The 23,647-nt window shown below is 36.9% G+C and overlaps 1 protein-coding gene across 1 annotated transcript in view; it reads left to right on the forward strand.

Moving 5' to 3' along the window:
• Window positions 1-23,647, forward strand: part of elp5 (elongator acetyltransferase complex subunit 5) — a 53,172-nt gene that overhangs the window by 25,109 nt on the left and 4,416 nt on the right. The window contains exons 2-7 of the mRNA XM_039746935.1: window positions 2,731-2,791; window positions 10,041-10,121; window positions 14,598-14,818; window positions 15,784-15,983; window positions 17,433-17,531; window positions 17,796-17,896. Of these exons, the coding sequence (XP_039602869.1) occupies window positions 2,731-2,791; window positions 10,041-10,121; window positions 14,598-14,818; window positions 15,784-15,983; window positions 17,433-17,531; window positions 17,796-17,896 (763 nt within the window). The remainder of the gene's footprint in view (window positions 1-2,730; window positions 2,792-10,040; window positions 10,122-14,597; window positions 14,819-15,783; window positions 15,984-17,432; window positions 17,532-17,795; window positions 17,897-23,647) is intronic.

Consider the following 23,647-nt stretch of genomic DNA (forward strand, 5'->3'; position numbering starts at 1 on the left):
CCAGTGCAGTGATTGGGGACATTGTGCTGTTAAAATGGCGCTTTCCTTCAGATCAGACGTAAAAATTAAGTCTAGACACTCAGTGGTCATAAAAGATCCACGGATATCCTTTGTAAAGAGTAGAGTGTATCCTGATGTCCAGACTAAATTGCCCGCCATTGCCTTGTCATTCTGGCCCCCTAATCTCTCTCACCACTTCACCGTCTAATATCTCATGTGTGGTGAATGTACTGGCACAAAAATGGCTGCCGTCACATCAACCAGGTGGATGCTGCACATTAGTGGTGGTTGTAGTAGGTCCCCACTCATTGAAGTGCTTTGAGTAGTGAGAAAAGCACTATATAAATGTAAAGAATTATTATTATTGTTGTTGATTTTGTTAATTTTGTGTTATCTTTCATGTTTGTTATTTCAGAATAGTTCTCACACATCCCTATTGAGTTTGTCTGTTTGTATTTTCACCTAACAATGTCTGTCAGTTTAGTTTTTTAAAAGCATAAGTGATTCAATCTGTGTATAATCGAATCATCTCAAGCATTATCCACTTATTACTGTGGCAAGGCATTTGCACACAACATATCACTCATGCAGCTTAGAAACAAATCTGGAAAGATTCAAACACAAATAAAACCAAAGAAATCTACAGAAACTGCAGTTTAAGGAATAAAGAAATGAAGAAAATACATTGGTGTTATTGTCTTAGAGGAAGACAAATTAATATTTGGTGTTTTAAGATAGGCAGTGTAGTTTGATAATTTGTGAGTTAAGTTTCCACCGATTGTGCATACTGTATATGCAAGGCACTGTGATCCAAATGAAAAAAAATACCTTAAACAGTTGTACTAGGTATTTCAACTTGTAAACTGCATTTCGGATGGGGGTTTAATGTAATATGGTGCTATATAAAGCAATTTTTGTTCTTAAGTTTTTGCATTTTGTCTTATACAAAGCTATCCAGCATGCCAAAATTAGAAATGTAATGTTTCTTAGTATTAATAAAATATTCTTAGGGCCTGCAGTTTACATATTTTTAATAACATTTGGCCATAATTTCAGTAAGTTGTGCTGTAAAATCTGTCAGGTATATGTCAAAGTTCCTTCTTATAACTGACAGCATTTTGTGTTACATTTGTTGTGTTGATTGCAATGTCCTGATCATTTTCAAAATTATAATCTCATTGGCAGTGTATTACACCAGTGGTGGTGGTGTATGCTGTAAATTGTATATTGGTATATATCATGTTTTAGAAACATGAAGGTGTGCTGTAATGACATCATGCAGTCTTCTAATGTGAAATACACTGTAATATTTATTTGTGTAATCTGACATCCTCTGTGTCAAGAACAGCAACTGTAGTCAGCTCTTTAGTGGTCTCAAACTCTTTTTGGCATGTGTGAGAATCCAATACACAACAGAAAGACCTTCACATTCAATTGTTATAGTTGGTCTATCTTTCTTTGATAATTACGATTTTTCTCTGCATTATGATAGAAATGTACAGTACAATACAGTTAAACAATAAGTGTACAAGCAAGTTTTAGGAGTTTTCAGTATTACTTTCTTAAAGATCATACTCTTGCTTGATGTGAGTGGCCATCTGAAGGGAATTATTAATTCTGCTTTCTTTTGGTGTAATGTTAGGTCATGCATCCATTAGACAATCCTGAAGGAAAAGCTGTGCTTTTAGATAATGAGCCCAAACATAAAATCTAGACTAAAATCTATTTTAGTCTGCAACTAAAATACTCAATTCAAAGAAACTCAAGGTTCAAGGTCAGGTTTATTGCCACTTGTACAGAACACAGTGAAGTTCTAGCCCTGTTGTCTGACTAACATGCACCACATCACTACTCTCAATGAAGTCATGATCATCAAGTGTAATTAGTCACCTTCATCTTATAACAGAAGTGATGTGTTTTGAAAAGAAATCTGAAAAGTGTTGAGTGACTGGGAAGTTATTCAGATGTTCAGTAAAATAAACATAGTGAGATGGGTTACCCATACTTTTGAGCATGACTAGAGTTCTCAGTGTGAAAAAAATGTTAGAGGGTTGTTAACCTAACAGTTGATGAACACGGTCTTATACAGGCTGACAGAAATACAGTGGTTGGACCCATTACATGCAGTTGAAAACTCAAACGTTTGGCAAGATGTCGCTCCTCCTCTCTGGAGTGCTCTATGTAGCTGTGTAAAACTCACTCTTCTCTCTGAAGCAAGTGCAAGGTAGAAAACATTATTGAAAAGGGTACCAGACCATTTCAGGGCACAATGATGCGCACACCCACATTCACTTGTATAGAGTCAATCTAGTGTTACCAGTTACCATAGCACACAAACATTTTTGGAAAAAAATTAAGAAATCCCATTTTTTATTCACATACAATCTTTTTTATATAGCACCTTTCTGTAGAGATCAAGATGCTTTACAGGTACATTTTCTTTAGATGACTGTTTACTTTCTGTATATTTTTTTACAGCTGGAGCACAGGCAGGTTAAGTAACTTGCTCAGGGCCACACCACTTCGAATTAAAGTGTAAATATAGTGGGTTTTAAATCCAGTTAGATATCCACACTGCCTGCTTTTCTTTAAGAATTATTAGCACTTGGATAAATATCAGATCCAATTTATATTACATTAATGAAGGAATACAAATAATTCTAATTGATTAACAAATGTCTTTTTTTTCCTGTAGTGCAAAACTACAACCTGCTCTGTTTTATTTTTCAGACTGTGTGCAATGTGGTGGTCGTGGCCTGCTGAAGAGTTTTATCAAAGCTGCACTGCTTCGGTAAGTACAGTATTATTAATTTCTCTTTGTTCTACACATTTTTGATGCATTTGTTAAAAGATGAATTCACTATTTTTAAGTCATTTAAAAAAAAGTTATTTTTTCATAAATGTTGCATGCATTAATTGTTCCATGGAAACATGTATTGTTAAGTGAAGCTATATTTATAAATTACATCAGCATTTTGGCTGCTGCTTTTTTAATATACATAAGCGATCTGGGCAAAAATAAAATTAATAAGCTTGTTTAGTGTGTGCATGTGATACCAAACTATTTAGCAGGGAAGATAATTTAGAAACATTTAAATTGTTATAGAGCAACTTGGGCAAGTTTGTGGCAGATGAAATGTAAAGAAAGTAAATGTACAGTATTAGATGTAGAAAGTAGAAATGTTAGATTTGAATATGCAATGGGTGGTCTGACAGTTGAAAGTAACCCTTACGAGAAGGATGAAGGAGTCATAGTGGACTCATTGCTATCTAAATTCAGACAGCATACAGAAGTTATAGGATGTTAGGTTTTGTAGCTCAAGGTATATAATGCACTAGTGAAGTCTCGCTAGTGGAGTACTGTTTGCAGTATGAATGAATATGGGTCCATATTACAAAAAAGATGTACCAGCATTAGAGAAAGTCAGGAGAGCGACTCGGCTGATTCCAGGATTGAGAAGGTAAAGGAGTTTAACATTTTTATGTAAAGCAAATGGAGATTAAGAGGTGGCATAATTAAAGGGTTCAGAATTATAAATGAAATTAGTACAGTTGATCCCAGCTGTTAGTTTAAAATAAACTAGCTGAAATGAAGTACCTGGCATTGCCCGGGAGGAAAATAAATTGTTTTTTTTTTTTAAATTGTGTGAGAAAAATATAATAAAAAAAAACAGAACTTTACAAATAAAAATAAATTAACAAACAATGAAGACTCACTAATGTGCTTGTCTTGTGTATGTATGTTATCATCCAGTTGATGCTCGGAACCCGCCAACGCTATTTAATTTCAAAAGTAACAGGGGCGCAGTGGTGTTCAAATATAAAGAATGCTGGCAGTCACCTGCAGTTCGCCCACTGATGGTCGTTCCGAGTGTCAGCTGGATGATAACATGCATACAAGATGGTAAGATCACCACCCACCCTACACAGATAATAATAATAATTCTTTGCATTTATATAACTCTTTTCTCACTACCCAAAGCGCTCAGCAATTGCATATTAAGGGTCTTGTTCAAGGGCCCAACAGAGCAGAGTCCCATTTGGCATTTACGGGTTTCAAACCGACAACCTTCCTATTGCCAGTGCAGATCCCTAGCCTCAGAGCTGCCACTCCGCCTACAATACTGTACACCCTACAGTATTTTTAGTCAAGCAATGAGAAACATGTGTACCGAGTTTCATGAAAATCGCACCAGCCTTTCGGAAGTGATGCTGGAACATACATACATACACACACACATACATTGACCTTTATATATGCAGTATAGATTATTCAACAAGAACACAGGGAAATGGTTAAAAACGTGTTAAGGGCAGGTTCCTCACAATTGTTAGAAACTTTTTCTTCATGCAAAGAACCACAGTCACATGGAATAAATTACCAAGTAGTGTGGTAAAGAGGAGGATTTTGGGGAACTTCAGATCTCGACTTAATGTTATTTTAGACAATCTAAGTGAAAAGAATTTTCAAATTTGCTGGGCTGAATGGCCCATTCTTATTACAATTGTCCTAATAAAGAAAATAAATGCGCCTTCCTTAGTGGCTTACAATTGGAGCCAATGAGGCACCAGAAAAAAAACAAAAAAAGAACCTCCAAACTTAGTCCTTTTTGAAGCAGTAGAAGTTGCAGTTTCATAAACTTACCTTCCATGTTCTTTATTAGTGGCAACAAAATGAAGTTGGAAGTAATTAGTTTTATAAATTGTACATAATTATTTAATTATTTAAGAAAGGCAGTGTAGTTTGATAATTTGTGAGTTCACAAATTCAAATCATCCATCCATATTATTTTTGTTAATTCCTGATGGGCAAGTCAAGAGTTGCACCATTGAAGCAAGTCACGATTCCAAGATTGGAGCTGACAGCAGCCGTTGTGGTAAGATGGTAAGAACAAGTCCCAGTAAAGAGGGACTTGAAAGACCCATTTTCAAGTTAGAAATGGGATAAGCATACAGTTTTCTGACCGTTTTGAAATGGTTCAGAAATGTTAAGTAAATAGTAATGATTTGAGATGTAACAAGATTAAGCTTAGAATTGAACTTTTCTTAACATTCATTTTACCTTTTTTGCTATTTTAATTTTCCTTTTTTTGTGTGAACTGTTTTACTTTAAAACTTAACTAAACTTTTAAAAACTAAGATATTTTGTCTGTGGAACCATTCATATTTTCATTTCTGAATGTGTTTGACTTCTGCTTCTTCATCCCACCCAAATTTCTCTTTGCATAAGTCTCTTAGAATAAGCTTTGCTGGCAGTAAGGCAGGTGCTAGAAAACCAAGTGGATCATAAACTGAGCTAACAACAGACAGGATACCATGCCTTGTAGCGGGTTTGTTCTGTAACTTAATCTGAAATTTGAAACTGTCAGTTTCTGTGCACCACTGGATGCGCAGGGCACACTCTGTGGGAAGGAGACCGTGGCTCAAATCTAAGTCCTTTTGTTCATGAGCTCTGTCTTGTTCAGGTATGGACAATAAAACTGCTCCGTCGTTACTCACCCACTTAGTCAAAAGGAATCCCCCTTTGAGGCATAGAGCTTGGAGGTCCTTTGCCAGCTTTATTGCTTGTTCTTCTGTTATCACTGACCTTAAACAGTCATCCACGTAGAAGTTGTTGAGAACGGTGATAACAGCATCCTCAGGAAATGTATCTCTGACATGTATCTCGGCTGTTCTACGCAAATCATAAGAAGCACAACTGGGTGAAGAAGTAGCATCAAAAAGATGTACCATTCTGGGTGATATATTGAGGGAATAATACTGTATATGTTCTTATCACAGACTTTGTAAAAGATGGTCAAGAGAAATTTGAAAGTGCAATAAGTAAAACACATTCAGTTGCTCTTTAGCATACATTGCCTTTCAGCTAACGCAGTTTCAGAAATATCTGATTGTGAAGTTAAAATGAAACATTAGAAAACATACATAACATGATTATCAGATAGGTTAGGGTATTAGTTAACTGTTTTGAAAGAAAGTAGACAAATACCACATTTTTATTTATTAAATATTTTTATAACAAGTATTCATATTAAACAATAAGAGTTATAATGGAATGTTCACATATTCTGTTATTAAGAGTACCTGTGGTGTTTGAAAACAGCTTTCATAGAGAGCAGATTCCAACACAAATGATGTAAAAGTTGAGTTATTTTTGTAAAATTGTCCGCGGTTGACCTCAGAAATATTATGGCTAATTTTAGTTCATATTACATAAGTTTAACATTTTGAAACAAGTACCTGATGGAGCGTTAAGATCTCTGTTGAAATCTTAAAGTAAACTTTTTGTTTTCAACGTACCATGATGGATAGTAGGTGATTGTGGTACTTTGCCAGTAAATAATAGCCATTAGTGAAATGTAGAGTTGTTATCTGTAGATGATACAACTGTGGGAGCTCTGTTTCTGTCTAACCCAGGTCTACATAAGTGACTTTTTACTTTCCTTGTGTGCTATTTTTTAACTTTTATGATTGCAAAGATCATTTACCTTAGTTAGTACACCTAGAAGTAGCAGGTGAAGTGATTTAGTTTGGCAGACATTTGTACATGCAGCCTATCTAATTATGAGTTGTCTGCTGGCATTTCAATAGCATATTATGAATCTGCTGTCAGGAACAGCTATTTGATTAGTAAAAGAGGAAATTATACAAGATTAAATAACATCTCAAGATATATTTGAAAAAGTTAAATCAGTATTTTGGTCACTTGGAATATTTCTCTGTTTTAATATAGTTGATTTTGAAAGTTTATGAATGCTTTTAAGCTTTTTTTTGTTTCTCAGATTTCATAAGTTTGTGCCTTTTTGTTAGGAAATCACTCCATCATTAATGGAAATGGCTTGAGTGTATCCTATGGTGGACTGGCAAACTGCCTTTTGCCCAGTGCAGAAAGGAAAGTCTCTGGCTTCCATAGACCCTTAAATCAGATATGAAGAATGAATTTAATTACTGATAAATAATCTATTCATCCATATGTTGTTCAACATTCTTATCCATTTTAGTTCTGTAATGAGGTGATTTACAGTATCTTCTAATAATTGTTGAAGTATAGCCTTGGCTTGTTTTTTCTGTCTGCTTTTCTATTATTATTAAATCTGAATTATTATTTTTCATGTCTTTGTTATTTTTGTTTTTTTTATTGTTATGTAATTGTGTTCTGTCGCTCTAAATGTGCTTACATTCTGTGTGTTCTGTGAGTGGTACTCCTAAGAGAGTATCTACCTTTAGCCATTTAAGTCCCAGGAGAGATGGTCTCAGGCAGTACTGCATTGAAACTCCTTGGAATCTTTTAAAGATATTATTGTTGGTTTTTTTTTTTGGAATTATGTTTTTTTCAAGTTGTTTAGTGCTCTGATGGTTTTTGGACTATTCTCTTTGATTTTGGATTAGGATTTGGTTACCAGGGATTGCCTTTTAGGTAATTCCTTTTTGCTCATCTTGAGCCTTTTTTGCTATTGTTTATTTTTTGTGAACAAATATATTCATCGATAAAGAGTCTTTGCTTGGAATACTTTAGGCTGGAGTTTTCACATTTAAACCCCCTTTTAGGGCATTTTGCATATTTTTGGACTTTAAGGAGCCCTTTTTAACTTTAAAGGCCAGTTTCCCTATTCCTGTTTAGGCCAAAGACAGAAAGTATGTGATAATGACAAACTGGTCAGGGGTGAGCTTCTTCTGAGCAGACCACTGAATGTCCACGTCTGCTTTGTGGCTACTTTTGGAGGCCTCAAACCTTTTTGCTATGTCTGGGCCTCCACTTCATAGCAGTAACATTGGATGCAGCTTTTAAAAGGACCAATTTAGAATTGACAATTAACCTAACACAAGGTTTTAAAGGTATGAGTATGCCCAAGTAATCCTTCCAGAAACAATATTTAAAATCTTTTTAAATATGGATGAAACACATCTGAGTGGATTTCCTTTTCATTTTCATAGCCATTTTTACACATGATATGTATATCTCTGTGATGGGATTCAAATCCATGACCCGTCAAAGTCTCTGCAAAATTTGCTTGTTCTTCCATGACTTTGTCAGATTCTGTGGGAACTACAGCTTCCCCAAATCACAGAGATATTCAGAATGCCAAAGAATTCAATTATAGTGATTTTATTAACAAAACCACTACAGAAATAATAGCCAAATTACAGATGTTACATGTGCATGTCAACAGGCAAGTGAATCTTGAACACCTTGTTACCTTTTGGAGTGTCTCACCTAGCTGTTCACCACAAAGTACAACACCTTCAGTGTTTCTTTCTCTCTGTCTCTTTCGATCTACACTGCTGCCAGAAGGGGGTTAGATGCAGCTCACCTTCCGTCTCAACGCTCAGTAAAGGACTGTCTATGAGGAACTTTTAAACCCCAATCAGGGTTTGTTCTGGCCATGTCCATGAATTACTTCTAAAACCAGGGGATTCTTCCAGTTTGTATCTCAAGACACAGGTTTAGATCTATCTCTAGGGGCCACTGATGTCCCTGCAACAATGAGCCTTTCATTGCTTTTAAAAAGAAAGGTCATTAAGACTGCTTATTTGATATTTATCCAATCAGAGAGGCAGCATAGCCCCATACATTACCTCCTCCTCCTAGAGATGCTTACCTTCTGTTTGTTAGAAAGTGTTGATTTTGCTGGCATTTTTATCTAACACTATATGGTATCTTTGACACCTGCTCCTTCTCTCTTCTCAATCCCCTCCATGGGTGCCTTTGCCACAAGCACTTTTGAGACATCTCTTGTACCAACGAATCATGCCTCCACCCTCTGCCTTTCCTTTGGTAGTGAGCTGACAGCAGATATCCCTGCCAGTATATGCTGTCCTTTCCTATGGCCTTGCTGAACCCTGCCTCTGCACTATACAGCCCCTTTCATACCTGTAGTCCTCCTGACTACCAGCCCACTCATCAAACTAGAAAAAAAGAAAATTAAGAAATTATTCCTTTTCAAGATGAACTGTGTCTTTGAAGATATTGCTCATGCCGCCGTAGAATAATTCCTTTGTAGTTTACTGCTTACAGATTATTGTCCCAAATTTAGGTAGGATTTACAAAGAGGATTGTTGAGTAATCGTGCTAGTCTGTCTTTTATTGTATTTGTGGTTAGCAGATTAAGATGTCTAGAGGAGCAATCAGCCTGAAGCCATACAAAGAAAAAATCCAGTTAAAAATAATTTTACCAGAGCTGAAATCCACCAGGAATTAAGTGCATGTTAAGCAAGCACAGGAAAAAGAAAATAAAGTATATTTTCTTTATTTTCCTTGATGCCAAGGATTTGTGCTACTGCTCCACAGATACAGCATAAAGGGTACAAATCCTAAACCAGTTTGTTACCTGTGTGGAGTTAACTTGTTCTACCTTTGTTTGCCTTAGTTTTTCACTAGGCACTCCAGTTTTACATCTTCATCCCAAACAGGTGTATGTTTAGCTAATAGGTGATTCCAGAGTAGTCATTAATAAGTGTGAGTATTGGTTGTGTGAATGCGTTGGCCCAACTATGGCTTGGTGCCCTTTTAAGGTCTAATAATACTTGACATATTCCTAGGCTACTGAGAATTTGCATTTGGATAAAGTGGGTTTAAGGATTTTTTTTGGTTTGTTTTAAGTGGTCATATCTCATATCTTCATTAGAAGTATAAACCCCAAATTGCCCAGAGTGTGGTATCCTAAAGTACATTTCATTACCACTAAATAACATTTATTATTTATATACGACGGGTAAAAAATAATAAACTCTTATCACCACTTATCAGTAAATAAACAAATTAAAATGTATACATATAAAAAAAATATTTTTGGTTTTTTTTGGTGCTTGCCTTCTAGTTGGCAGGCCTTGAGCAATATGTCAGTAAAGAATAAGAAGCTTAATGAAAGAGATGAGACCATTCAGTTCATCAAGCTCTTTTGGCCAATATATTTTCTAGGTTTTGTTTAAAATAACATTAGGTGCTTTTATTTTCACTTTGCTATAAAATTCAGGGTCTTGACCAGCTGACATAGGAAATGCTTTGATGAATACTCTACGTTCTTCTTTTTAATTTACAGGAATGAAACTGTTCATGTTTTTGAATTTGAGATTTCACAGGAAGAACTGTACTCTGGATTGACGGATGGAACATCTTCAAGGTATTTATCACACAGGGCCTTTGTTGATAATACATGATAATATATTCTAAAAATATCATAGTAGAAATGAATATTGTTAATTTCTTCAATGAAGAAATAGTACATGTCAAATATAATTTTGTAGACATATATGCTTGGATATTTACAGCGGCTCTATACTACAAGCTGGTGAACATATGATATTAATGCCCATGATCCTAAGTTAAATACCATACTTCTTCATAAGGCCCTTTTTAATTTCTATTTAACATGTACTCTTTGTTTGTGTGTGTGTGTTTGTGGGCCTACTTATTGATGGACTGGCTTTTAATCTATACCTTGCAGTGAATGCTTCTGGGGTGGACAGGCAGTATGGCATTGAATTTTAGATAACAGCTTATTGTGCAAGTTACTTATTATGTCTTTTCTTTAACTGTAATAAATAAATGAATAGTTACACAATTAAACCATACCCTGGTTGTGTTAGTCCCCTTGATTAAAAGCTAATGCACAGTAATAATAATACACCCTTAATAGAAAAAGTAGGTGCAGAAAATCTGTGATTGGATAGATTGATCGATTACTGTTTAATTACTATTATTAGCTATAGTCTTTGACAGAATTTGCTGTACTCATTAGCAGTGGTTCAGTTTCCATATAGAAAACCATGGGAAAGTGGCATAATAAGATTGAAAAGAGGGCTATAAATCAGGATCTCCATAGAAGATCAATTGCTGGATGAAATTCGATCAGGATCACATTGACATTACTACAGAATTACTGTTAGTGAGTGTTACTAAGACATGCTGATTAGCTGAACAAACAATTGAGTGACTCTGGCAAATCATATAAAATTGCATCATAGAACCTATGTTATTTCCAGTTAATGAATGAATGTTTTCAAATATTGTGCAATAACTCCGCAGAAAGCACTTTACAGAGATTACAAGATTACAATAATAAAGGCTTCTGTTGGCTCACTTTGCAACTCAGCATTGGTAAGGAAGAATGCAACAAGAGTTGTGAATCTTTTAAAAAAGAATTCAAATAAAATCAAGGTAAGCAAGTCTCTTCCTTTAGTAATAGTAATTAGTTACTAATAAAGTAACTGACTGGAATGAAAACCGGATTCAAGTTTGGCTTAAAAAATATGTCTTCAATATTAACTTCAATAATTAGATTGATGGGGTGTTTAATGTTGCCAGGTAGGAAAACAATTTATGGACCAATGCATTGTGTGATGGCAATATCCATTCTGAAGTGTAGACATTTATACGTTCAGTTAAGTTCAGGTTGTAGTGTGAGGCATTTTTGACTTTAATGTGAAAGAAGTTATTCTTTTTTTTTTGTAAAAACTTGATTACTATGTATTGATTATAATAAAATTAATAAATAAATAAAAAAAAAAAAAAAAGAAGAAGTTATTTTCATACTGACCCCAAACTTACAATAGCTGGAAAACAGTGTGAGAAGTTTAAATTGTAGTAGTAGAAAGAATAGTAGTTATTATCAAGATAAACTTGTGGAAAAATCCATGAGTAAAACTCCAGTATTGTTAATGAAAGTAGAGGCTGAGGTGACAACAAAAAAAAAATGAATCTGGAGTAATGGATATTCGTATAATTTGGGATGTTGTTTACAGACACACTGCATTGACTCATTGCTTTTGTTGGGTTTCAAAAGACCATTCTGCTGAGGGTTTTGTTTTTACCTGTGCTGAACAATGTTACCCAGAACTGATTACTGGCTGCGACAGAGACATTTATGATTATTTTGTTAGCATAAAATGCTGCCTCTTACCTCTCCAATAATAGATTGTTATTTGGAACACATGCATTTCGTGTGTGTTCCATTTCTACAGTAATCTGTGTAAACACATTGTTAAAACAGAAACTTTTTCATATTTTAGTAATAAATGTTACAAAATGTAGGCATAAACTATAGAATGTGTGAAGCCTGATTTCCAAAGATCAAATAAACACTTTCACAAAAGGTTCAAGAACGATATAACAGCTGCTGTGGTGTAGCGCTAAGATTTGCTGTCTCATAGCGCAGCAAGCTTGCCATGCCTCAGAGACCCGTGTTTGATTCCCCACTGGGGAGAAAGTGTTATTTTTTTTTTAACCTTCGCCTCTCTGCCTGCCTGCCTGCCTGCCTCCAAGTGTCTGCTTTCTGCGTGCTGAGGCGTTTTACTTTTTTTTTCTTCTTAAGTAAATTGTTAAGTTTAAACGATCACGGTTATTTCTATTGATTAATTCATGCTTTCATTCATTATAGCTAATACTGTTATCAAGTGGTAGCTATTTTTGCCTGTTGTATACTATCTATCTAGCGTCTTTCACATCTATCTCCACTGTCACTGCCCGCTTGCCTGTGTGCAGTGTGTTTCGATTCTCCGAATTGTAAAATACATATTCATTATATATAAAACTACTATATAGCTAATGTCTCTGTCTAGTGTCTTCTCTGTCAACCTATTATATAAGTGTCTTCCCTATCTATCCATTTATCTAGTGCCTTTCACATGTGAATGTACTCTCACTGGCTGCTTGCCTTTCTGCAGCTCTATCTATCTATCTATCTATCTATCTATCTATCTATCAAGGTCTGTGCATTATTCAGTGATCTGTCTGACAGTGTGTGTCTTACAGAACTTAAAAATAAGAACAGTTATAAGGACATTTGTTCATTTTAATTGCAGTCTCAATTAATAAAAAACATTTTAAAAGAGGCATCCCACATGAAAATATAACAATCTCATTAACTGACAGTGCATACCAATTTATAAATTTTATGTCCGTTTGTGGTTAAAAAGAAAACAAATAACACTTTCGCCCAAGCGGAGAAGCGAACTCAGGTCGCTGAGGCACAGCAGGCCTGCTGCGCTATGACACAGTAAATCTTAGCGCTATACCACGGAAGCTGTTGTATTGTTCTTGAACCTTTTGTGAAAGTGTTTATTTAATCTTTAGAAATCAGGCTTCACACGTTCTATAGTTTATGCCTACATTTTGTAACATTTATTACTAAAATATGAAAAAGTTTCTGTTTTAACAATGTGTTTACACAGATTACTGTAGAAACGGAACACACATGAAATGCATGTGTTCCAAATAACAATCTATTATTTCCACTCTAAAACTCCAACAGTTCAGTCACTCCCAGATAATCAAACAAGGCATCAGCTGGGAAAACTTAGTGAACGTTCTGCGACGGTGGGGGATGGAATACCCGGCTGCTTGCTGCCCTTCTTAGTTGGCACATTTAGAAGACAAAAGTTGCTGGCGGAGAGGTGCGAATGGTATTAAGGTGGGGCGGATCTACGAGTTTTTTCGTAGACTCTGGTAATTCTAGTGTTAAAAATCCTTTCTCGTTGTTCCTTTGAAATCCTGACATGTTAATCTTTTTGTATTTGCTGCTGTCAGAAAGTTTAGTTAAGGTAATGCCCTCTACTGGCAAGGAGATGTACTGGCCCTCAGCCAGACCTGTTTAATTGTTATTGTAAGCTGCCTTCTGGAATCAATATTATTAATTGCTAGAATTTAATGTTCTCTTGTGTTCAATTATCTGACATTGAGTTCCGCCCTGAGACTTGTGTTTGCTGAAATCCTGCAAATGATCTCAGTTTACAGAGTCCCTCAGCTTCTGTTTTACAGCTAATGTAATGCACTACTTTGTGTCATTTTATTCCATTAACTGAATTGTTTTTAAAGTGTTTTATGGTCATGTCCACTGTTGCAGTCATTAACATACAGAAAAATTAGTTCAGACTCATTATTGCTTACAGAAGGAGAAACATTGAGGAGTACTATAGCTTACAGTGTTTGTGCCCTTGAGGCTTAAGGTGGCACTGATGGAACGGATGTGTAACAAAGCTGCTAGGCTAAAATAAACCACTGCAGGGAAATTTGTGAACTATAAATCCTGACAGTAAAGTCTGACTCGGGACCTATGATTGGCAAATGCTGCTGCTCCATACTCATGCCTCACCCTATTACACCTACTGTATTATGTTTAATATGAAAATAAGTCTTGATTTTTATATGTTAACTCCTATTTTAGCCAATGATTTTTTTGAAAAAACCTGAATAAACTGAACTTGACAAGTGACTGTTCAGCGTTGAACAGTGAACATTCAATGAGAAGGAAATACATAAAATAAAGCTTAATTGATGTACTCTTGTATCACTGCAATCCAAGTTTGATTCCAGCTGGGGTGCCTTTTGTGTGAAATGTGTATGTGGTTGTCTTGACAATGCAAGTTTCTTCACAACACTGTGGTGTCTTCCAACAAACTATGCTAACAGGTCCATTAGCCTGGTGTGAATGACTACCTATTGGTTAGTAATGCTATGCGTTGGAGGACCCTCCTTATCCAGGTTATACTGATGGGCCATAGGTCATGCTAAGCTCATTTATATATTAATGTCATGCAATAATGTAAATATTTAATTAGTCTTTCATTGCCAGTCCATTTTAATTCCTTTTATTTCCCAGTCTTGTCTTTCATAATGGATACACAGATCCTCTCAACTGGATTAGCAATGAAAAACCCTTTGACTTCAGCATCCAGTCTATAAAGGCACAAATTGACCAGTCAAAGGATAAGGAATCAGAAGCTAAAAATGTCATCCTAGTTCTAGATTCACTGAGCTGGCTTCTCCATCACATTCCCATAACTGATGTCTGTCAGCTGCTGCAGGAGCCGAAGAGAAAAGGTGGGGGAGAGATGGAAAGTGGGCTGGTTCATGCTTTCAGTTTGTCAGCTGATATTCTATAAATTATGTTTTAATATTAATGCAAGTGCACAATATCTTCTCTTCAGGAATCATTATTTATGTGCACCAACTTTAACAGCATCATAATATTAGCCACATTCATTTCTAATGGTATTTTGTGCATGGCATAAAATACATGGGAGCCTTGAGTAACTCATCTTCCCACAGTGTTGCACAAGCTGACTCTCTGAATGGGTCATTTGTTAACATGTGTGTGGGGATCACTTTTCAATATGTTATTATTTATAAACTTGAAAGTATAACCAAAGAACCTATTTTGTGTCTCAAATTTTCTTTGCACTGGAAATTCTGTTTTAGTTAACTCTTATGTGTACATTTGCTATGACCCCAGTGTAGCACCACTGATGGTATCACAAACTAGCACTCGCACTTTTTTTGAGTAAAAAAAAATGCAAAGTTACAAGTCACTCTTGATCAAATGTGTTTGGCCTATTAAAAAACAAAGTCAAACATGACATTCATTCTTGTCTCTCTTCATTATGTCTTTCAAGTAATAAAGATTTTGAAAACACTTCACTTCCAGAATATTTTTTTAATCTGATAACCTACTCAAAATAATAACAAAGCTGAATGTAAATATTTCACCACATTTCCCCATGTTGATTGTCTATAGAAGCGCTCCACAACATTTTTTAAACAATGGTCATCTATGAATTTCAGAAGACTTGGCTGATCCTAATAAAAGGAATTTTAGTTGGAGGAGCTTTGACAGTGAAATTTTGCTATGTAGATGTCTTTTTGGATAACATCAGTGCGGCGTCAATCTATTACATTACCTATAATGGGAAGGAAACGTGAAATGAGGTTGTGGTCAGGTACAAAAGCAAAACTATTGAAATTCTAGCACTTGATGAATAATTGTGTTGTTTTATTTTCCCCTTTAGAGTCAACCGTGAAGCGAATTATTGCACTTATGCACTCCGAACTTCATGATCAAGGTATTGTTGGTAGTGTAAGTCATATGGCAAACACAATTGTGACATTATCCCCAATCCCAGAATTCACAGCAGTAAATTGGGAAGTAGATCCTTACGCCATTGGAGAAACAATTCAGCGCAAGAAATCGGGCAAAGTTACCAGAGAGGTGAGGAAAACATTTGCTAAATATCTTTAAACATAATTGATAAAATACAATACGTAGTTTGACAGGTTTGTGTCTATTATGAAGATAACATGCAGTGAATACACTTTACTTGATCATTCATAGTTTTCACACTCTTTCTCTGTACATTTAGCATTCATTTGTTCAGAGGTTGATGCGCTTGCTGCTTCCTGAGCAGCTCTTCTTTTCTCCACCCTAGAGGCCCGCTTCCTCTCTTCTTTTGTTGGCATCTTTTCGCATTAAAACTGATTAAGTCAGTGTTTGTGTTGCAATTACTTAGTACGTTTTCCTTCATTTTTAACTTAAGATGGCACTTAAGTGTTCAATCTGCCTCAAGAATGATTTAAGATATGAAGAGGTAGGTCTATCCAGCAGGGGGCGCTAGCTCCTTGGTTGGAATAAGTTCTTTTGTAATTGTGGCATGTTACATAACCTGAAACGATACAGATATAATATAAAAAGGTGATATCCCTCCCTTAGTGATACGGTGGTAAGAAATCACATAGAAGAAATAACTTGGCTTTCTTTAATGACGGTTTACCCAGCATAACAGACGAGGAAGCCATGACAAGCCCTTGTGTAGAGTCTGACATTTTCATCAATGCGTTGGAAGGAGTTTCCGGATCGGATGACAGTATTTCCCATCTGTCCATCGGCTTTAAAGGTGTACTGGGCAATGTTCTAAGACTTTATACTCTTTTTCCATTTGCAGGCCCCCACTTAGGTAAATCATGCCATTCCAAACAAGGAAATGAAAATCCAATTTCATTCTGACTCTGACACACAGAAATAGTACAATGCCCATTTCGCAGTTGTCACTTTCTTGTCTTCTAATGATTGCCTAGCAGTTCTAAATGATGAGCCCTAGTGTGCTAAATCTGTCCTTGTGTTCGCTGTACATCTGAGTGGATTTATAAAATATTTTAGTACAGAGCACAGTAACATATGAAACTTATGTACTTATTACAGTAGGGGAAGTGACGGCAAAGGTGGTAGGGATGAGAATGGTGCCCGTATGCATGCACCGCACGGCCGCCCTGCTGGCCGCTGCTGAGAGTTGATTCAACAATAAAATATAATAAAAATAAAAAGAGGAATAACCTTGGAGATCAATCATCAACCCAAAAGCGATTGGTACACATCATGTAGTATATGTTTACCAAATTTCTGGTCAATAGTTGAAACAGTTTGCAAGCTACAGGTGAATTAATATCCTGGACAGACAAACGAACAGCCAGGTTACATATTATATAAGAAGATGTGATTTGGGATGGGGTGTAAGTTTGTAGAACAGGTAAAATGATATTCTTCCAAATATTTCAAAATGTATAGCTTCTCGTTTTGAAGCATTGTATTTGGAGCATTACAACTTTGTCTGATATTTTTGTGATTATTTAGTGTTGTAAAAGCTGTTGTTTTTTGTATCCGCAGGAGGAATGCTACACTATACAGAAAGACTTCTCTCTCATTATTCATCATGACTTGAACAACAGAAAGCAGGCCATTCCTAAAACAGACAATACAGCCCAAGTACGACATGCGTTTTTCTTCAGCCACAAAATACTTAGAACATCCTCTTCTAGCTGATTTGTATTCCAAAATTTTAAATAAGTGTAGTAAAACTGAAACACTCGAACTATGTTAAAGTTATCAAATGAGTTATAGTAATTCTTTAAAGAGATTATATTAAGATTAACAAACCAAATAGATAATGGACCTTCAGGGTTTTAAATAGCATGGCAAGCATGAGAAACGTTCCACCTGCTTTCACCTGCTTTTGTTTATCTCTCCCAGGTGGACCCTGCAGCTAATTTAACATTTAATCTTCGACTATCAGAGGAAGAACGTCATGCGAAAGAAAGGCTTTCCCTTCCATTCACCTTTAGTGAAAAAAAGTTAGTTTTTTTTTTTCTCTAATCAATAAATCTCATTGTAATTAAGTTCATTATTGATTTAGATACTTGCTGTTTTACTGAAGTAGTCTTTTAGAGGTTAAATGGTCCTAAGGAAGTGTTTTTTCTTTTTGTATATAAAAACTGGCTGTGTTAGCTAGCTTTGCCTAGGAAATTTCACCTGACATTGGGCCTCAGTTGCCTTTGGTTAATTGGAAGTACAGTACTGTATCAGAAGTACTTTGTTACAGAGTACTTTTTTGTGTACGGCACTTGTAGGGTTATTCCCAAAGACTAATATTATTGGCAGGCAGTGTGGTGTAGTGGTTATAAAGTTTTGGACGTAGGACTTCAAATCCCAAGGGTGTAGGTTCAAATTCTTCTGCTAAAACTGTGTGACAATGTGCAAGTCACTTCACTTGCCTGAGCTCCAATTGGATAAACAAGTGAATTGTAACCAAATGTATGTGAAATATTGTAAGTCTCCTTGGATAAAGGCTTCAGTAAATAATAAAAAATAACATTAGGTCACTGGAACTGATTACTCTCGAACATTCTATATACAATTGCATATTAGGTAAACATTCCTGCATTAGATCATTTCCTTCATTTCCTAGCGACTTGGCTTTTGTTGGTCATTGCATGACACAATTTTACAGGAAAGTGTATTCTTTTACAATGAAACTGGTAATTAGGAATAAGGTGAAATTTGAGCATATATTATTATCGTTACTGGACCATATATTTTTTCTCTTGTTTTCAATGGTCACTCAAGTATTTCTTTTCATGTTTTTCATCAGTTGTATGTTCAAGCCTGTATTTTTTTTTTTTTTGCCATAGCCATAGGCAGACATCCATCCATCCATCCATTCATCCTCTTCCGCTTATCCGAGGTCGGGTCGCGGGGGTGGCAGCTTAAGCAGAGAGGCCCAGACTTCCCTCTCCCCGGCCACTTCTTCCAGCTCTTCCGGGAGAATCCCAAGGCGTTCCCAGGCCAGCCGGGAGACATAGTCCCTCCAGCGTGTCCTGGTCTTCCCCGGGGCCTCCTCCCGGTTGGACGTGCCCGGAACACCTCACCAGGGAGGCGTACAGGAGGCATCCTGATCAGATGCCCGAGCCACCTCATCTGACTCCTCTCGATGCGGAGGAGCAGCGGCTCTACTCTGAGCCCCATCCGGATGACTGAGCTTCTCACCCTATCTTTAAGGGAAAGCCCAGACACCCTGCGGAGGAAACTCATTTCAGCCGCTTGTATTCGCGATCTCGTTCTTTCGGTCACTACCCATAGCTCATGACCATAGGTGAGGGTAGGAGCGTAGATCGACTGGTAAATTGAGAGCTTTGCCTTACGGCTCAGCTCCTTTTTCACCACGACAGACCGATGCAGAGCCCGCATCACTGCGGATGCCGCACCGATCCGCCTGTCGATCTCACTCTCCATTCTTCCCTCACTCGTGAACAAGACCCCGAGATACTTGAACTCCTCCACTTGGGGCAGGATCTCTCCTCCAACCCTGAGAGGGCACTCCACCCTTTTCGTGGCTGAGGACCATGCTCGGATTTGGAGGTGCTGATTCTCATCCCAGCCGCTTCACACTCAGCTGCGAACCGATCCAGAGAGAGCTGAAGATCACGGCCTGATGAAGCAAACAGGACAACATCATCTGCAAAAAGCAGTGACCCAATCCTGAGTCCACCAAACCGGACCCCTTCAACACCCTGGCTGCGCCTAGAAATTCTGTCCATAAAAGTTATGAACAGAATCGGTGACAAAGGGCAGCCCTGGCGGAGTCCAACTCTCACTGGAAACGGGCTCGACTTACTGCCGGCAATGCGGACCAAGCTCTGACACCGGTTGTACAGAGACCGAACAGCTCTTATCAGGGGGTCCGTACCCCATACTCCCGAGCACCCCCACAGAATTCCCGAGGGACACGGTCGAATGCCTTTTCCAAGTCCACAAAACACATGTAGACCGGTCGGGCAAACTCCCATGCACCCTCCAGAACTCTGCTAAGGGTGAAGAGCTGGTCCACTGTTCCGCGACCAGGACGAAAACCACACTGTTCCTCCTGAATCCGAGGTTCGACTATCCACGGACCCTCCTCTCCAGAACCCCGAATAGACTTTTCCAGGAGGCCCTCTATAGTTGGAACACACCCTCCGGTCCCCCTTTTTAAAGAGGGGAGACAATAGGCAGACAATAAAGTTCTAATACTGAATCACATTTTAGCTTGTTATAAACACCACTAATGTTTATGGGCTGCACACTTGTGTGTAATGAATATTTTCCTTTTGGGGTTGTTTTCTCTAGTGCTTGAAGTGGACGAAAATAATTGGCAATATAATGTTTTGGAGGCTCATTAATACAATTGTGGGTCCTCATTTAAAGTCTGCATCTTTCAAAGTATTCCTGTTCAAAGAAAGCAGATGCATATGTAAATGTTAACCATTTTGGAGATTGGAGGTGTGTTCCCCTGTCAAAGACCTTAAATGCTAATGTATATTACAGTGAAGTAGCACTTGGGGGACTCATCAGGTTTAAACTTATGCTGTCTGACCCCTTAGTCTTGGATCCGAGGACACCATTTATCCCTGGTAGAACACCCCAATTGCCAAAGCAAGTTAGTGTAATATCAACTGGTTATGGATAGTAGTGTAGTCAGTATGGACCATACACTCAACATTATAAAAAAATGTTCTCATGCTCTTATCTTGCCTTGGTTGGAAAATAAACATTCTTCCATTTTTTTTACATTGTTTGTTGTAACCCTGAGTCATAGTGGTTTATCAACCTTTTACACCCAGTTATGAAGTGTTTCTTAAGTTTCTCCCAGTTTAAATTTGTTGCCTTGAGATTCTACTTAGAACATTGGATGCAGTAATTCTTCATTTCAGTAATCATTCTGGCCACCCAAAATGCACAGACCATGCTCATGTTTAATTGCTTGTGAAGAATGGATTCATCTGTCCCCTAATTAATGCCTAAAGTGTCTACTGTCTCATGTACCATCACTCTACAAATGCCCATTACAGTAGCTCCATGGTGGTCTTTTTATTCAATTAAAGGCCATCCACAACTTTAAGAGCAATCCTGTCATGATGGAATTCTGTAGTTCAAACTGTTGAGTCAGGGATATAAAGGGGTCTGGTCCTAGACAAGAGTGAAACTCCTAAAGTGTATTGTTCTCTAACATTAGAAACTTTTTGATAGCAAGATTGTTGATTTTGTGGTTTTCGGCATCCATATTGACTTGATTGTGAAACAAGTAACATAACGATTAAACCACAAATACTTGAAAAACAGTAACATTCACATATTTTAGTAAATACAAGTTAATTTTTAATTTCACCTATAAAACTGCCACTGTAAAATACCACTTTCAGGGTCAGGATCAGAGTGTTTTGCCAACTGACATCCCTTGATCGTGTACAGTATATTAAAGTTTCAACACCTTTAACACATTTCAGGTTTGGCTGATGGTTATCTCTACACTATGCAAACAAGAAACATGGGATAGAGAAAAATCCTACAGGAACACCTGTTTTTTGTTTAGTGTCAATAAAAATCACTACAGCTTAAGACATGTGACCTTAGGACATTTTTTAGACTATCATCAATTAATTCTAAACACAGTTACAACCAGCATCATAAATGGAGGGTGTGTGTGTCTTATTGAGCAACTAAAAAATTAGAATTTTGTTTATTTTTGATTCATTTTTATGATGAGTTTTTCACATACATACTGTCAGTTACAAGAAAGTGGTTTGAAATTAGTGGATGTAAATGCTAAAATGATAAAAGTTGACATTTCAGTAGGGGTGTGTAGAATTTTGATATACACCTTACCTGTATATGGACATTTTTATTTATTTTGTATTGCCCTTCTTTCATCTCAGATTAGTGGTAACATAAATAAATGATAATGTAAATTATATTAATTTAAGGTTAAGATAAACATTGTAAATTGAAATAAAATCATTAAGTCAGAGATATTATGAAAGCAGTTCTTTTCACATAGTCTTTTTGGAAGTGTAAGGAGGAAAAAGGACTCTAAACTGACAAATTTTATGAAAGTAGATATGGAAGTAACAAGTCTTATAACATCAGGATACAATTTTTTTTATATGTATTTGTCTACTGTTGGGTTGCATGAACGTTAAGTGCTATAGTGAGAAACTCATAGTGAGTTGGATGCAACAATTAAACCAGTAAAAATGGGTTTAAATTCCAAGCCCAAGATTGCTTAGAAAGTAGTTTTAATGCCATACTAAAACTATTAATTGGTTATGCTCATTATTGTTGGGAATAAGTAAAATTACAACCATTGTATATGTTAGGATAATGTAAAAGAGATTAGTATTTTAATATTCTATGTGCAAAAACAAATCCAATTAATAATTTGTTTGCTTTGCAATGATAGAAACCCCTCATTAGAATCAAACTATCATTTTGTGAACTTGAGAGTCTGTATCAGTATTAAACAGTTTTATATTCAGTTTTGTAAAACCGGTTGGGTATGATTGATACCCATTAAAATTACAACCTGAAAGATGAACCTGTTTTGTGTTAATGGTGCCCTGTCCTGGGTTAATTCCTACCTTGCACCCAGTGCTACTGGGATAGTCCCCTGCGCACCGCAAACCTGAAATGGATTAAAAAGTTTTCTGAATGTATATTTGCATACATAATCATGTCTAATATTTTATTTAAAATAAAAAAAACAATAATAAAGGCCACTGAGGTGATGGAGTGGTTACTGTTGCTGACTAATGGCTCCATGGACTGTTCTATAGATTCTACTCAAGTCTCTTTCCGTGCAACTTTAGCATCTGTTCCCTGCTGCCTCCTGAGTTGTTCTTCATGCTTGCTATGGCTTTCCTTCCATCCCAAAAACATGTATGTTACGATGATTGTCGTACATGATTTGGCCCAGTGTGAATGTGGGTGTATGCCATGTAACAGCTCTTTGCTGTTTTGCCTCCAGAGATACTGTGATAGGCCTCTAGCTCTTCATAGTCTATTAGCAAAGTAGATAGGTAACAGTGTCTAGTTAAAAGCACAGATTCATCTGAAATGTTTCTTGATTGTGCTTCTTGTAGTTGTTTGCTGATTCATTTATATATATATATATATATATATATATATATATATATATATATATATATATATAGTGAAATTAGTGCTCTGTCGGCGCTGACTCCTCCCAGGCAGCTTTGTCCTCCTCCTCTTCCCAACTCTGGCGCCTGGAGTGGTGACTGTTGGCTTCTTTGTTAGCCCACCTGGAAGTGCTGCAGGTGCTCGTTGACCTACTTCCGGCTGTGCTCTCACCAAGACAGGCTCATTAAGTCGTGTAGCTCCCCCTGGCAGTGTCCACGAAGCCCAATAGGAATGAGTTCCAAAATTGTGGCCCCGATGCAATCCAGGGGGGCTTCCACCAAGTGTTCCAGGGGACTTAGCATGGATCCCATGGCTGCTCCCCCGGATCTAGTGTCAAAGGGATACATGATACATGAATACGCTAGGGACTTCGCTCGCCAATGCCTCAGCCTGCACTACGCGCCAGCCACTTCATGTCTCTGCCGCTTGCGTATGTGGATTTCACTTTCAGCATAAAACAAATCTTTTAATTCTTGTAGATAGACCTCTTCATTGAGAAGAAACACTACTTTTCCCTGATGGCAACATGAATTTGACAATCTACAAGTCTCTGACTTAAAGTTTAAAGTCAAACAATATCGACATACTTCTGT

This window comes from Polypterus senegalus, chromosome 3 (assembly GCF_016835505.1).
Source record: "Polypterus senegalus isolate Bchr_013 chromosome 3, ASM1683550v1, whole genome shotgun sequence".
NCBI classification, from domain to species: Eukaryota; Metazoa; Chordata; class Cladistia; order Polypteriformes; family Polypteridae; genus Polypterus; species Polypterus senegalus.